Source organism: Podarcis vaucheri (genome assembly GCF_965113315.1).
Source record: "Podarcis vaucheri genome assembly, chromosome: 7".
Classification (NCBI taxonomy): domain Eukaryota; kingdom Metazoa; phylum Chordata; class Lepidosauria; order Squamata; family Lacertidae; genus Podarcis; species Podarcis vaucheri.
This window is the reverse complement of record NC_138765.1, coordinates 65990961-66006142: the sequence shown is the minus strand read 5'-3', so window position 1 is coordinate 66006142 and position 15182 is coordinate 65990961. Positions and strand designations below refer to the sequence as shown.

The window sequence follows — 15182 nt, the reverse complement described above, 5'->3', positions numbered from 1 at the left end:
ACTGCTACAAACTGGTTGTTCTTCTCCCTCCCCATTTGAGCCCCACAACACCCCTTTGAGAAAGGCCAGGCCCAGAGGCAGTGACTGGCCTCCAAAGTCAACCTGTGAGCTTTGTGGCCAAGTGAGGAATTTGAGCCCTAGCCTCTCCCAGGCCCTCAACTCTAATACCTACACCATGCTGACTGTACTAATTAGACTGTTGCATGTTCAGAAAAGCTGGAAGGGGCCAGGGGGTCATCTAGTCCAACCCCCTGCAATGCAGGAACCACAGGGTCTGTTCTGTGTTGTTTAAAAACCTTTAATAAATCCATTTGGGTGGCAGGGAGGGAGAAAACCTGACTGAGACCTGCTTTCTGCTGTGCTAGGTCTGTCTGAGCTTCCTTCCCCAGGGTCCAGGTTCGATTCCTCTGGGCCCTTCCCGGCCTCCCCATCCGAGGGCCCAGGCTTACCTGTTTCCGCTGAAAGTGGACCTCCAGCTTCATCGAGGCGCACGAGTTCAGTGTCACGAGTCTCCTGCAAGGAGTAAAGGAGAGGGGCTTTTGTCTGGCTCGGCTGTCCCGTCCCAGCTGCCGCCGGCCAGGCTATTTAAAAACAAGCGGCTCTTGTTTCGGGGCACCGTCACTTGTCCCGCAAACAGCTGGGGATCAAGTGACCACACACGGCTCTCTCCAGGGATGCTGTGGGTGGGGGTGCCAGCTCAGGCCAATAGAGGGGGAGCTATGGGCACTAAGCAACCAACATGTGTGGCTCAGCAGCCCCAGCGAGGCGCTTCCAGCTGCTCAAACATGCCGGCGACTGGCTGAGCGTCACTTTCATCTCACGCCAGCAACTGCGACCCGAGTCCAGAGATATGTCCCCCCGGCCTCCTGCCCCCTAACAGAAAGTTCCTGGAGTGTGGAGCCAGCTGGCAAGGGGATTAAAGCCTGGCCCCCAACACAGACACTCGGTGATCACAGAATCATACGAGTTGGAAGGGATCCCCAAGGGTCATCCAAACCAACCCTCTGCAATGCAGAAATCATGTATTCCTTCTAAGGGGTTACCAGGCTAAAAGGTATCAGTCAAGGGCATTGGGACAGGCCTTAGGCCTCTGAAAAGCCCCACCCCAACTTCCCAAGCTGGTTAGCACACATGTGATTTATTTGTATTTTGAGATGGTGGGCTGTTTATTTTGGCAAAGCCCAAGAGCTGCCTGGTCAAAATTAAAACAGGCCCAGAGCATCAGAACAACATTGACAATAGAATAATCACATGAGACAGCAACAATTGGGGGGGGGCATTTTAAAATAGTAGCAATAGCAGCAGTAGCCATTACAATTTTAAAAAGCTAGAGAAGTTGATAATAAATTTACTAAAAGAGGGAGCATTGTGGTAGGTTTTGGAATGTGAAAGCGCACAGCCATTTGTGGCGTTACGTGAGGCAATAATCTCGTCAAGGAACCTGGTTTACGTGGATTAAAGTTAACACAGGGATCCTAATGTTGCCCAAATGGTCCCAGCGAAGCACAAGAGGGAAGGAGCAGCAGGCTTGGGGAGGACCCAAAACAAGGGGGCCTTAGGAGGAAAAAAGCATCTGAGGGAGCAAACTCCCCCTGCGACCCATCCCCTAATTTTTCTACAGAGCTATAACTTCACAGAATTGTAGAGCTGGATTGGACCCCAAGGGTGATCCCTGCAATGTGAGAATCACTGCTACAGAATCCCTGAGAGATGGCCATCCAAACTCTGCTTAAAAACCTGCAGCGAAGGAGGGTCCAGCACCTTCCGAGGGAGTCTGCTCTTCTGCCAAACCGCTCTTACCACCAGCAACTCAGAGGAAGACTTGGGAGCCACATTTAAGAACGGCTCTTTGATTTAGCCATGGCTTCAGGTTTCCTGTCCATGACCTCATCTGTGACGTCAACTTCTGGAGCTCAGTCAAGCTCACATCCTGTAGCACCTCCACCCTCTGGGCTTATCCCAGTCATGCCAGCGTGTCAGAGCTGGCACCCCAAAAAAACCCAACCAGCCGTATACTGAGCAGCAAGATGCTCTGGATTCATCAGCCCCAGAAGCAGCGGTCTGCCCATGAATAGAATATTTCCCCAGACCCAAATGGGCTTGGCAGAGAGGACAGGTCAGGTCCCAGGATCCCCCTCCCCACCTCACTGAGCCAGTTGACAGTCAGCTGCTTGACAAGACCAGGAAAGGTCAGACCTTCACATCCCCTGGGCCTGGCTGAGCTACCCTCTCCAACGCCACCCTCTGACCACAACAACGTGCTTCCCCATATTCTTCCATTGGCAACAATGACCATTTTCATTTTTTATTTTAACCTGCAGAGGGATTTGAGGGAATCCTGGTCCAAGAAGCTGTGGTCCTTCTTCACAGAGGCAATGTCGAGAGGGAAGAGGGATTCTGAGGATGAGAAGGAGGAGAGAAGAGTTTGATCGAGAAGATGGACGGCTGCTTGAAGGTGCTGGAGGAGAAGCCGGTTGTTCACAGAGGCGGAAGAAGGGACACCCGTATTTCTGCTGCCCTGCCAAATGCCCTCTCTGTGCTCACTTCTAGGCTCCATCCTAACTTGAATTCACCAGCCTGCTCTCACTTTCTGTAAGCAGCATTTTGCAATTTAGGAATCACACCACACCGGCTGAGGGACACGGGTGGCGCTGTGGGTTAAACCACAGAGCCTAGGGCTTGCTGATCAGAAGGTCAGCGGTTCGAATCACCACAACGGGGTGAGCTCCCGTTGCTCAGTCCCAGCTCCTGCCAACCTAGCAGTTCAAAAGCACATCAAAGTGCAAGTAGATAAATAGGTACGGCTCCAGCGGGAAGTTAAACTGCATTTCCGTGCGCTGCTCTGGTTCGCCAGAAGCGGCTTAGTCATGCTGGCCACATGACCCGGAAGCTGTACACCAGCTCCCTCGGCCAATAAAGCAAGATGAGCGCCCCAGAGTGGGTCATGACTGGACCTAATGGTCAGGGGTCCCTTTACCTTTACTTTACCACACCGGCTTAGAAACTGGCGTTCAGCACCCTGCGAATCTCAGCTTTCATGTAATGCAAAACAAGTTTCTAATCCTTAATGCTGCCAAAGGACATGTGTCAGAATAAGAGAGCAACTTGTGCTGAAGACTAGGGGCTTCATGAACTCCCAAATTTAAGCTGGGGTGGGTGTGTGGGTGTGGGTGGGTGTGGGTGTGGGTGTGATTTAAACAAATTATTTGTTTGCAAACTGCTTATTTGCCATTAAGAGGTGTGCAACTTTTATTTAATCGAGTAATAAATGCATGCAGAGCAAGAGCGAAGGAAATAGTAGCCACTGGGGAGGGCTGGGGAGTGACATGGGGCATCTCAGACCCCATGAAGCCCTACTTGGTCCTGTTTTTCTTCAGCCAAGAGGTCTTCCCTCAGTTTTACCCCCATGGCTTTCAAGTTCCCCCCATTGCAGGGGCTTGGACTAGAGGACCCTTGGTGTCCCTTCAAAGTCTAAAATTCTATTTTTCTGTTATTCCTACATGAAGGGCTAGTATTGTGGGTTGTTTGTTGTTTTCAAAACAAAGCTTGATCTCATCAGGAGAATGCACACATCCCAAAAGAAGCCTTCAAGCACCTCCCCAATTCTAAAAACCAAACAAAAACAGACCCATATGCACCCCTCCCCCTCCCCAATTATAAAAACCAAACAAAAACAGACCCATATGCCCCCCACCCTCACAAAGAGGCAGCCTGAAAAACTATCAGCCAGTCTTGTCTCGCGCGGACGTGATGGGAGGGGAGGTGTTCGACCGGCACAATGGCTGGCTGCGCTTTGCTGCTGGGGGCTTCCTCCGATTGTCCTGGCCCCGTAACTCTCCTGTCCTCCAGCTAAGGCAGAGCTCAGGCTTTTGTCTGGCTCTCCCATGCCATGTGTGGACAGGAAACAAAAGTCAACCTGGAGACCCTATGCTGCGTATGGTTTGCGTTGTAAAGTATATGGCATGCAGGAAGAATCCAAGTGGCTGTGGAAGAGCTCTTCCTGTCAGAAAGTTATTCCTGAGGTTTAGTTGTCACTGTAAACCATTGGTTCTGCTCCTGCTCCCTGGAGCAACAGAAAACAAGCTCACTCCATCTCCTGTGGGACAGCCCTTCAAATATTTCAAGATGGCTCTCATGTTACCTCTCTTGTCTTCCCTTCTATGATTCTTGCTGTCAGTCAGAAGGCTCATGCATATTTACTTTTCATCCACGCTGTCTAGACACAGGTATGGAGGTTCCAGGTCTGTGCCTGAGCATTTTTATTTTATTTTTTGTCCCAGCACTTTCCCCGAGAAAACATGTGTTTTACTGCTGAATTGGAGTAAACGCCAACTGGGTTTTCCGCAGACTGCCGTTTGCTCTGTTTCAGCTGTAAAATGTGGGTTTTCCCAGGGAAAGCGCCAGGACAACAACAAAAACCGCTTGGACACTAGAAACACAGCACAAAAGGAAGTGTACATGAGCCCAGAATCCCCAAGTGCTTGAAAACTCCCCTTATACCTGAGGAGGCAGTGAAAAGATGGCCAAGATCCCCTATCTTTGACAGAAGCACCTTCCTCAACACCAGCCAGGAAGTGAGCAAAAGGGTATCTTGTCAGGGAGAGGGCAACTCATGTGGCCACCAGAAACCTCTCAGAAGAGGACTGCTAGGTTCTGTCTCTGTGGGCCAGTGGGGGCCAAACGTCCACTGCAGGAGAAAAACAGAAGCCCAGCTGGCCCTTTGGGCGGGTGTGGAAGACATGGACAAACTCCTAAAAACTCCCATCTGGGTTTAAAGGGGGGGCACTAGGGTGGTTCCCAGAGAAGAAGAGGGAAAGAACCCCTCTGAAATGAAGTAGCTGCATGCTCCACAGGCTGGCGGGCAGCAAAACAAACACAGCCTGAATGGGAGGTTTCCTACATTTCTTCCCCCAAACTTCATGTAAAAGCATTTCTCATGCAGACATCGCATGACGCTTCCTTTGGCTCAGTCAGTCTCAGATGGAGACCAAAGTGGTGGCTGCAGCAGCTTTGGAAGAGGTTTCTGAGGGGAAGAGCTGTCCCAACAGTGGAACAGACTCCCACTGGATAGTGGAGGACTGTCCTTCACTTGAAGTTTTCATACAGAGGATGGGTGGCCTGCCATCCGTCCGGGATTCTTTAGCTGTGATTCCTGCACTGAAGCAGGTTAGGCTGGTCCTCCCGAATTCTATCATTCTGTGATTCCATACTACAGTATCTAACTGGGGGAAGGCAGAGACTGGCAGCCATCTGAGGAGGGACCTCACCTGGACATCTAGGGAGGGTGGATCTTAAGTAAACACAGCAAGATAGGTGGACCAGCCAACCCCACAGTCACAGTGGTGGTGGTGGCTGAATATTCATGGGTGGACCGATCTGGGTGTCAGGCTGGGCCTCCCCTTCCCCATTTCATCCCAAAGGAATTGCATGCAGTCCTGATTCTCTTACCTTCGTAGAGCTGGGCATACTGAGGAAAGCCAGCCGCTCGCAGCCAGTCGCAGGCCTTGGCAGCCTCAGCCTCTGTAAGAGAGCAAACAGACAGAGCTGAGGAGGAGCTGCAGACAGATGTCTCCAGCAAAAACAAGGAACCAAACATTTGAAACGCTATGATACCACTTTAAACCATCGTGGCTTCCCCCTAAAACACCCTGGGAATTGTAGTTTTTTCAAGGTGCTGAGAGTTATCAGGAGACCCCCATTCCCTTCACAGAACTGCGATTCCCAGAGTTCCCTCAGAAGAGAAATCAATAGTTAAACCTCTGTGGGAAACACAGCTCTGTGAGGGCAATTCTAGGCTGCATCAACAGAAGTCTAGTGTCTCGATTGAGGGAAGTCATAGCAGTCTTGGTCAGACTCCACCTGGAGTCCTGTGTCCAGTTCTGGGCACCACAATTTAAGAAGGATACTGACAAGCTGGGAGGTGTGCAAAGAAGGGCAACCAAGATAATCAAGGGTTTGGATACCAAGGATTTGGATAAGGAACAGTTGAGGGAGTTGGGGGCGTTTGGCCTGGATAAAAGGATAAAGAGAGGGCATATGATAGCCATCTTCAACTATCTGAAGGGCTGTCACCTGGAAGATGGAACCAATAGCTCCAAGTTACAAGGAAGGAGATTCCATCAGGAAGAACTTTCTGACAGTAAGAGTTGTTTGACAGTGAAAAGGACTCCCTTGGACGGTGATGGACTTTCCTTCCTTGGAGGTGTTTAAGCAGAAGATGGATGACCTCTGTCATGGATGCTTCAGCTGAGATTCCTGTATAGCAGGGAGTTGGCTTAGATGATCCCTGGGATCCATTCCAACTCTACCATTCTATGAGTCTAGGAGTCTGCTCCTCACACCCCAAGAAGATATCTGTACAAACTGAGTACTAGCTGGAGAACAGAGTTGGCCATCCTCATTTCCCCCCACTGTTTGGACATCAGTTCCTCTTTTTACTTGCAAAACAAGGACTTGACCCAGTGAATTCCACCACACAGATATCACCCCTTTGCAAAGGACTAGCCTTCTGTTATCCACAAAGAGCATTGGGAAGAGGTCAGCAAGGGAGCCACGAAAGAGCTTCTGTCATTCCTTTCAGAGCATCCTGGAGGTTCATGATCACCCCTGAAGGTGGACGGATCACCAGGACACAACAGCTGAAGCTCTGCAGGCCTGATCAACTCTCTGCACTGGGATCCATGCAGACGCTGGCTGACCCAGGCGAGAGCTCTCTTGCTGGCTTCTGGAGAGAGGCAAGGCCAGGATCTCTGCAAGGCGAGCCAGGCAGCCATTCCAGAGCAGCAAGGAAAACAGGGTGTGTTGCTTAGCCGTGCCCTGGGATCCTGATGAACTCTGCTTCACATCAGCAATGGAAATGTGAACTTCCTTCCCGCTGTTCCACAAAGCAATGGATGAGGGACAGGGGAGGGGGCAGGAAAGGAGGAAGAAATCTGCCTTTCCTTTGGCGGTCGGAAGAGGGTTTGTTTTCGTACCATAGCTGCACACGCAAATAAAAAATAAGTTAAAAGAAATCAAAGCATTCTAGTGCAGGGTGGGGCAAGTGAAAAATGCCTCTCTGGACATCAGCATCAAAAAGTGGTCCGAGCCAAGAAACAGCAAGAGATCTGTTATCTCCGAAGGAATTACAGGAACCATCCAGGATTCGGACCCTTTCCCCCATCACAAAGCAAACTGTTCAAGGAATTGTACAATTTGTTGCATTGGAAGGGACCCCCCCCACACACACAAAAGGACCATCTAGTCTAGTCCAACCTCCTGCAAGGCAGTACTGAGATTCCAGCAAATGTTATTAATCCTGTACAATATTAGAACAGAACAAACTGAATGGATGTATGGGAATTCCAATGTAAACAGGTTCCAAAATGCCATTGAATTGTCCTTCTGAGTTACCTGTAGTCTTGCTGCAACTACAAAAAAACCACGCAAAGCAGTTTACAAAAATAGATAAAACAATCAAATTATCAATTAGAAGAGTCGCCAACAATCATTTCAGACGCTTGAAATAACAACAGACGCGGGTGGCGCTGTGGGTTAAACCACAGAGCCTAGGACTTGCCGATCAGAAGGTCAACGGTTCGAATCTCCGCGATGGGGTGAGCTCCCATTGCTCTGTCCCAGCTCCTGCCAACCTAGCAGTTCGAAAGCACGGCAAAGTGCAAGTAGATAAATAGGTACCGCTCCGGCGAGAAGGTAAACGGCGTTTCTGTGCGCTGCTCTGGTTCACCAGAAGTGTCTTAGTCATGCTGGCCACATGACCCGGAAGCTGTACGCCGGCTCCCTCAGCCAATAAAGCGAGATGAGCACCGCAACCCCAGAGTCAGTCACGACTGGACCTAATGGTCAGGGGTCCCTTTACCTTTTTTAAAAAGAGATTAAAACTCGCACATGCTATCTAAACATCTGGGTAGGCTTGCCTAAACAAAAATATTTTTAGCAGGTGGCGAAAAGAGTACAGAGAAGGCGCCTGCCTGGCATCAATAGGCAGGAAGTTCTGAAGTTTAGGTGCCGCTACACTAAAAGATGGAGGAATTGCAAGTGTGGAACGGGGATCACATGGCAGCTGCAACAGCACCAGTTCTGCTGATCAAAGCGGTTGAGTGGTTGTACAGCGATCTTGCAGTTAAACTGATCCTACGTTGTTCAGGGTTTTAGCAGTAACACCTTGAACTTGGCCCAGAAGCAAATCGGCAACCGGTGTAGATCCCTGAGCACAGCTGGTTTGTGATGCCAAGGCCTCCCTCCTGTCACCCATTGTGCTGCAGCATCCTCTACTAACCGCGGCTCATGGATCAAGTGCAGGGGGAGACTCACATAGACAAGCTGTCATCAAGGGAGCATTTCTCTGCATTTAGTTCCCATCTGCATATTGGGTTGCGGGTCTCCATGCTTGTTGTATTGCTGTTTTGCGTTTGATCACATTGTCACAGCTACTTCAATATGTTGCTAGTAAGTCTTGTGTTTTTGGTTGTTGTTGTTTTAATAAAAAGTTTGCTTATACAGTATCGTTAAGCAAAGGTTGTGATATTGTTGCAAAACTGTCCGGAATTGATACTGCATTTGCCTGAAAGCTGTTTTGTAACACACACACACACACCCCGAGGGTCATCTAGTCCAACAACTTGCAATGCAGGGATTGTAGCTCAAGAATTCCATTTACACAATTGTGAGAAAGTAGGATATGCAGCAAATAATTTTCCCAGAGAGGGAGGTTGGTAATTCTAGTAAAACTTGCTCACTGGGTCTTAACTTCTAGCCTCAATGTAATCCAAAAAGCCTCCGCTGACACACCACTGATCCCAACAACAAGGCAGTGGGGGAAAGACTGCAAAAAGAGGACACCCCCAAAACTAGGCACACATATGTTTCCCAGGCAAAAGGCTAGGAAGGATCAATTAGGGGGGTTTTAAGCAGAGGTTGGATGGCCATCTGTCATGGATGCTTCAGTTGTGACCTCTGCATTTATTGCGTATATATTTTTTAAACTTATTGGTTTCCATTGTCAAATGCTTTGAACTGAGATTGTACTGAAGTAAAACAGAGTACAGTGGTACCTCAGGTTACAGACTCTTCAGGTTACAGACTCTGCTAACCCAGAAATAGTACCTCAGGTTAAGAACTTTGTTATAGGATGAGAATAGAAATTGCACGGCGGCAGCGTGACGGCAGCAGGAGGCCCCATTAGCTAAAGTGGTGCTTCAGGTTAAGAACAGTTACAGGTTAAGAACGGACCTCCAGAACGAATTAAGTTCTTAACCTGAGGTACCACTGTAGCTTGACAGGCACCTAACCAATACCTGGGTAAGCAGGAATGTTTTCAAATTTGTGATTCCTGCACTGCTGGGGGGCGGGTTGAACTATATCACCCTCAGGGGTCCCTTGCAACTCTACAGTTCTTTTTTTCTTTATTTATTTTATTAGGTTTTCACAGTAAAAAACATACAAAGACAAAGAAAATACAACATCGCAAAAAACAGTACAGTACAAAAATACAAACATTAAACACATCAAAAGAAAAAGAAAAAAAGAAATAAAAACACATATAATAACAAAAAACAAAAATTCCCTCTTTCTTAGTTTCACATCTTCAATTAACTTATTTTCCCGACTTCCTCATGTCTCCCATTCTTGTATCCCTTCTTAGAAATTAATTCAGCAAATTCATGTCTTTACAGTTCTAACTTTCCCTCCCCCCCTCTTATTTTACAAATTGATCAGGACTGCCTATTTTACTATTTAAAACAAATAAAGACACAAGAACAATGCCCGCCTACGCCATGGTCAAGCCGGGCATTTAGAAAAACTTGACAAAGCACTCAGCTGAGCAGAGGCAAGGAGGCATGGAGACACAACTCAGATGTTACTGCTCAACCACGCAACATGCCATGGCCTGGTGACAGGGCAGCCCCTGTGTGCTCCCCCCCCCACTCATCTGTGTCCCCCCTCTACAATTCTAGGACCCTATAACCAAAGTTTCCCCATCTGGCTTTGCCATAGCAAACAGCCTGCGACCTATTAGTGAAACATCAAAAGAGCCCTGCAGGATCAGGCCCATTTAGCTCAGCATCCTGTTCTCAGTTAGCTCAATCAGATGCCTGTGGGAAGTTCGAGTTCAAGAGCCGCTCTGCCCTCTTGCGGTTTCCAGCAACTGCGATTCAGAAACATCGTTGCCTCCAACCGTGGGTAGCAGAGCACAGCCATCTGTGCTTAGCAGATAGGCATGTTCAACAAATAAAAGGCTTCGAGGAGCATGGAAGAGTGCCACACTCAGGAGGACGTCTGCAAGGCTTGGGAACAGTCCTGACCGTCCCATCCTGCACACATGACTGCAGCATTTATCCATCGGCAGTGCTGTCCTGCCCTGGGCCTCAGCGCCAGCAAACCAAGGACTCTGCCTGGAACTTCCACCCACACAGGAAGAGCAAACAGCATGCGCCAAATATGATCTCACGGAATTGCAATGCAAGACAGCAACAGCGTTGTGGATGTTACGGAGAGCATAGAAAAGGAAGACTCCCTCCCTCCCTCTCTCGGGGGTCAGTCTGCAGGTGGAAGGCCGTCAGTTAAAGCAGCTGCCTGGGTCCCAAACAAAAGATGCTGGCTTCTAAGCAAGCCCACCAGCAATTCCACTCGGATCGCAGGATCCCACCCCAAGGGACCAGGCTGATGCTGCTTGAGCAGCTGGATGAACCCCGACTGTTGGTTTTGGAATTATTAGCTCCCATGACTGGGTCCAGGCTGGAGTCACAGAACCATAGAATTGTACTGTTGGAAGGGACCCCGAGGGTCATCCAGCCCAACCCCCCCGCAATGCAGGAATGACAACCAATCCCTGGGAAGTGGCCACCCAACTTCTGTTTAAAAGCCTCCAATGAATAGCAGGATGAGAGGGGGGAAGGCACACCCAAGGGTCTTCAAGTCAAGCCCCGTGAAATGAAGAAACCACAATGATGTTTATAGCAGTTTAGCTTTTAGGCCTTCCTCCCATGGTGTGTAAATGAACCAGCACTTCACATTGTGCCCAGAAGCAGAACAGCCATCACCCCATAGCATCACAGAATCGCAGGACCATAGAACAGTTCAACCTGCAGCACTGCAAGAAGCACTGCTGAAGCATCCATCCAACTCCTGCTTGAAAACCGCTAAGGAAATAGAGTCCACCAGCTCCCAAGAGAGTCCACTCCACTGTCAAACAGCTCTTACTGTCAGAAAGCTCCTCCTGAATCTCCTTTCCTTTCATTTGGAGCGTTTGCCAGGTGAAGAATGTTAAGTTGTGGGTGAACATATCAGACGACACAGCGATTCTTCAAACAGCTCTTGTTTATTCACAGGCCAGAACAGAACTGAACTGAACTGAAGGGTTCAGCCAGCCTGCTTATATAGAACTCCACTACAACGCAACAGTAACAACTTTCTGTAACTATCCAATCACTGAACGTCACTTTCAATTCCTTATTTGCATATGTGGACCTGAGTGAAAACTACCTACAGTATCCCCCTGCTGGCCCAGGGTGAAAATTTCAGTACATAAGAAAGAATGCAGAGACCAAAGGCCTTTAGTTGGGGCTCTGCACAACCTGGTGCCCCAGCGCTGTTGACCCAACAGAATAGCCTTTAACTGGTCAAACCAATAAGTTCCTTACCGGTTAACTGCTCTTCGATTCCTGCATTGCAGGAAGTTGGACTAGATGAGCCCTTGGGGACCCTTCCAGTTCTACAATTCAATTATCCTAAACTGGCCAAGGTGGAGAAGCGAGCAGACTCTCCGCAACCTACAAGCATCCATTGCAGCCAAACATCCAGATCCACTCCTGGTGTGGAAAACATCACGCAAGCAGCACGTGGGTCCTGTGGTTTGGACTGGTGGTTTTTCCCAGACTTGCTTGTGTTTACTGACAAGTCCCCACTACCCTGTTTCCACATTAATTTGCATCTTAAAAAAAGTATGAAAAATTAACTTGTGTATTTCATCTCCATGCAGACATTTCTAAATGTGCTTCATTTTAGAACATTACACATTTCGGTATGTTTTTTGAGCTGAGACCTGTCACCACCCACTTTGGAGAAGTGCAATATCTGTAGGGTAATTCTCTTCCAATCTGTGTATTCATCTGGGAGGTGCAAACAGAGTCAATTTTCTTTCAAAAATCAAAGAAACCCAGACCAAACTGGATTCCTCTCATAGAACTGTAGCGTTGGGAGGGATCCCAAAGGTGATCTAGTGCAAGCCCCTGCAATGCAGGAATCAAGGCGAAATAATCCCTGACAGGTGGGTCTCCTTCCTTCCAAGATGCTCCCTGAGAATAGCCTGGGTTTCACCTGCCAACACAGAAGTTGTCCTGGTCCTCAAGGTTTTCAAAGCCAAGATTATTCCCCGCTTTGGCACCTGAAAGGCACCTCTTTCTTTGCAGAGGGATGGAGTGGGTGTTTCAGCTCCTTGGGGTCCCATCCTCCTCTCCCCAACTTTTGGCGTTCAACCTAGCTCTCCACAGGAAAAACCTCCCTCCCACTCGCTCTTGGGTGGACCTTCCTGTTGCTCAGGGCTCCCGTGGCGCCAGAAGATGAAGCCGCAATGTTGTTTCCCGAGAAATGGGAGGGTGGTTGTCTCCCTGGAGGAATTCCAGTCACCCAGAATTTGAGGACAGCTCAGGATCCTGAAACAACTCTCCTCTGCAAATATGTAAGAGCAGAGGGAATCAGAAAAGGAGGATGGGATGTGTATGGAAAGCGTTGCAAGGACCCAAACGAGCAGATTTAGAGCCCAGTCTCGTGTGTGTTTACTCAGGTGCAAGCCCTGCTTCATCCAAGGAATGGTAGGGAGAGCTGGTAACAGTGAGCACAGCAGAGAGGGAGAGCTTCCATCCTGCCTCAGCTGCAAGAGACTCTCGGTGGTCTTAGGCACTCCGTTGACAATGCCGGGGGTTGGACTGGATGACCTCTGGGTTACCTTCCAATGCTGCCATTCTATGACTCCAGGACAACCTGGGAGTTCTCCTCTGTGAACTAACAGTCCCCATGGGCGGAAATTTGCCCGGCATCTCCAGAGGAGACTGAGAGGTGGTAAGAGCCACCTTCAAATATCTGAAGGGCTTTCACGTGGAAGATGGGAGGGAGCTTGTTTTCTGCTGCTCCAAAGAAGAGGACCCAAACCAATGGATTCGAATTTCAAGAAAAGAGATTCCCATTAAACATTAGGAAGAACTTTCTGACGGTAAGAGCTGTTTGACAGTGGAACGGATTTCCTCAGAGGCTGGATGGGCATCTGTCAGGGATTCTTTAGTTGTGATGACTCTTGATGACTCTTGGGGGACCCCTCCAACTCTACAATTCTGTGATTCTATGACATAAAATGCCCTTACCAGATGAAGAAATTGTGGAAATGTGGTCTGTAGGAGGAGGATGACGACAACGACAACAACGACGACAACAACAACAACAGAGAGGCAGCTAGTGCCAAACCCTTTCTGTCCTTAAGACTGTTAAGCGGCTGCAATGCCAGGAGACAAGCACCCGTGACCTCCTCTCCCCCTGCACGGTGACAAACAGGCCTGTCAGAAATGGTTTCCGAAGCATGTCATGGGGTCCCAAACAGAGAAAAGAGCCCTCCTTTGTGCACAGGCGTATCCTTGCCAGGAATGCAGGGAAGATTTCAAAACAGGATGCAGAGAGCAATTGGCCTCAGGCAGCATTGCTGAACTGACAGTCGGGGGCTGTCTGGATGGAAGGAGACTGGCCAGCGAGCTGCCTAGGGTCTCTCTGTGGCCCTCCAGGTCACCAAGTAGCTTTGGCAGGTCTCTGATTGCTGTTTGTTCCGATTGAGCTTTAAAGAGCAGGATGGCGGGGGGAGGGATGCTCCAGAGGGAAAAGGAAAGGGATGCTTGAAAATGGAGCGCAGCCTGTTCCTAGAAAGGCAAGTGTGGATAAGCCCTGAAACTGAGGAGCGATACGCAACCTGGCATGGCAATTTGCCAGCCAAGAATTCCCCACTTTCCCCCACAAAGCATGATTCAGACCAGCTTTTACCGAAAGAGGGGAAGAAACAAAGGTTTGTTGCTTCTGCGGAAAGGCCAAACGCCCCTTAACTGATAGCTTATTCCTCAACTGCAGTCTCTTCCCTCAGAGATTTTAATCCTTATTTATTTTCCATTGAGGTGGACCTCTTTCCACTACACTGGATGGGTGGCTAAGGTTGCCAGATTTTTCAGAAATGTTATCCACACAGGCAGTGTGTGTCTCTGAGCAGGTCCAAAGTTCTTCGAACACAGCAAGAAGCAGCCAAATGCCACGAAGGGTCTGCAGAAGCCTGACCTCCTGAAAGGAACCCATCCCCTCCTTTGACTGGGCTGCCTCCACCTTCCTGGCCTCTTCCTGAAAGTGGGGGCTCTGTTGGTGGTCCTACAAATATTTCCACTGGCTAGAAAGGAAATCACATTGGGCTGCAACCTGACCTCACTTCACCAGATGAGATTTAGCTAATTTAATCCATTAGTTAAAATTTAGGTAAAGGTAAAGGTAAAGGTACCCCTGCCCGAACGGGCCAGTCTTGACAGACTCTGGGGTTTGTGCGCCCATCTCACATCTATAGGCCGGGGGCCAGCGCTGTCCGGAGACACTTCCGGGTCACGTGGCCAGCGTGACAAAGCTGCATCTGGCGAGCCAGCACAGCACACGGAACGCCGTTTACCTTCCCGCTGGTAAGCGGTACCTATTTATCTACTTGCACCCGGGGGTGCTTTCGAACTGCTAGGTTGGCAGGCGCTGGGACCGAGCAGCGGGAGCGCACCCCGCCACGGGGATTCGAACCGCCGACCTTTCGATCGGCAAGCCCTAGGCGCTGAGGCTTTTACCCACAGCGCCACCCGCGTCCCTAGTTAAAATTTACAGAAGGGTAAAAAGCAAAATTCCCAGAGCAGGAAGCTTGTTTTGCTTCCATTGTTTTTGAAGAGGGGTGAAAAGAGAGAGATTGTGCCTTAAAAAAAAGACAGTGCAGTTTCCCTCTGTTCAGGCTTTATAAGCACTGATATTCACAATAAGACACATATCTTTTCAATGTACAATGTTTATAACTAGCTAAGATAACTGATGAACAGGTCAGACAGCAGGAAGCATGAAAGCTAGGATGAGAAAGAAGGAAGGAAGGAAATGCAGCAGAGTTTCAGCTCATTTTCTGGACTGCTTGGGTT

At 49.1% G+C, this 15182-nt stretch overlaps 1 protein-coding gene across 3 annotated transcripts in view; it reads right to left on the bottom strand.

Moving 5' to 3' along the window:
* STARD8 (StAR related lipid transfer domain containing 8) overlaps positions 1–15182 on the bottom strand; it is a 70072-nt gene that overhangs the window by 17529 nt on the left and 37361 nt on the right. For all 3 annotated transcript variants that reach the window (XM_082230813.1, XM_082230812.1, XM_082230814.1), the window contains 3 exons: positions 5449–5520; positions 2316–2397; positions 450–513 (listed from right to left, as the gene is read on the bottom strand). In XM_082230813.1, the coding sequence (XP_082086939.1) occupies positions 450–513; positions 2316–2397; positions 5449–5520 (218 nt within the window). The remainder of the gene's footprint in view (positions 1–449; positions 514–2315; positions 2398–5448; positions 5521–15182) is intronic.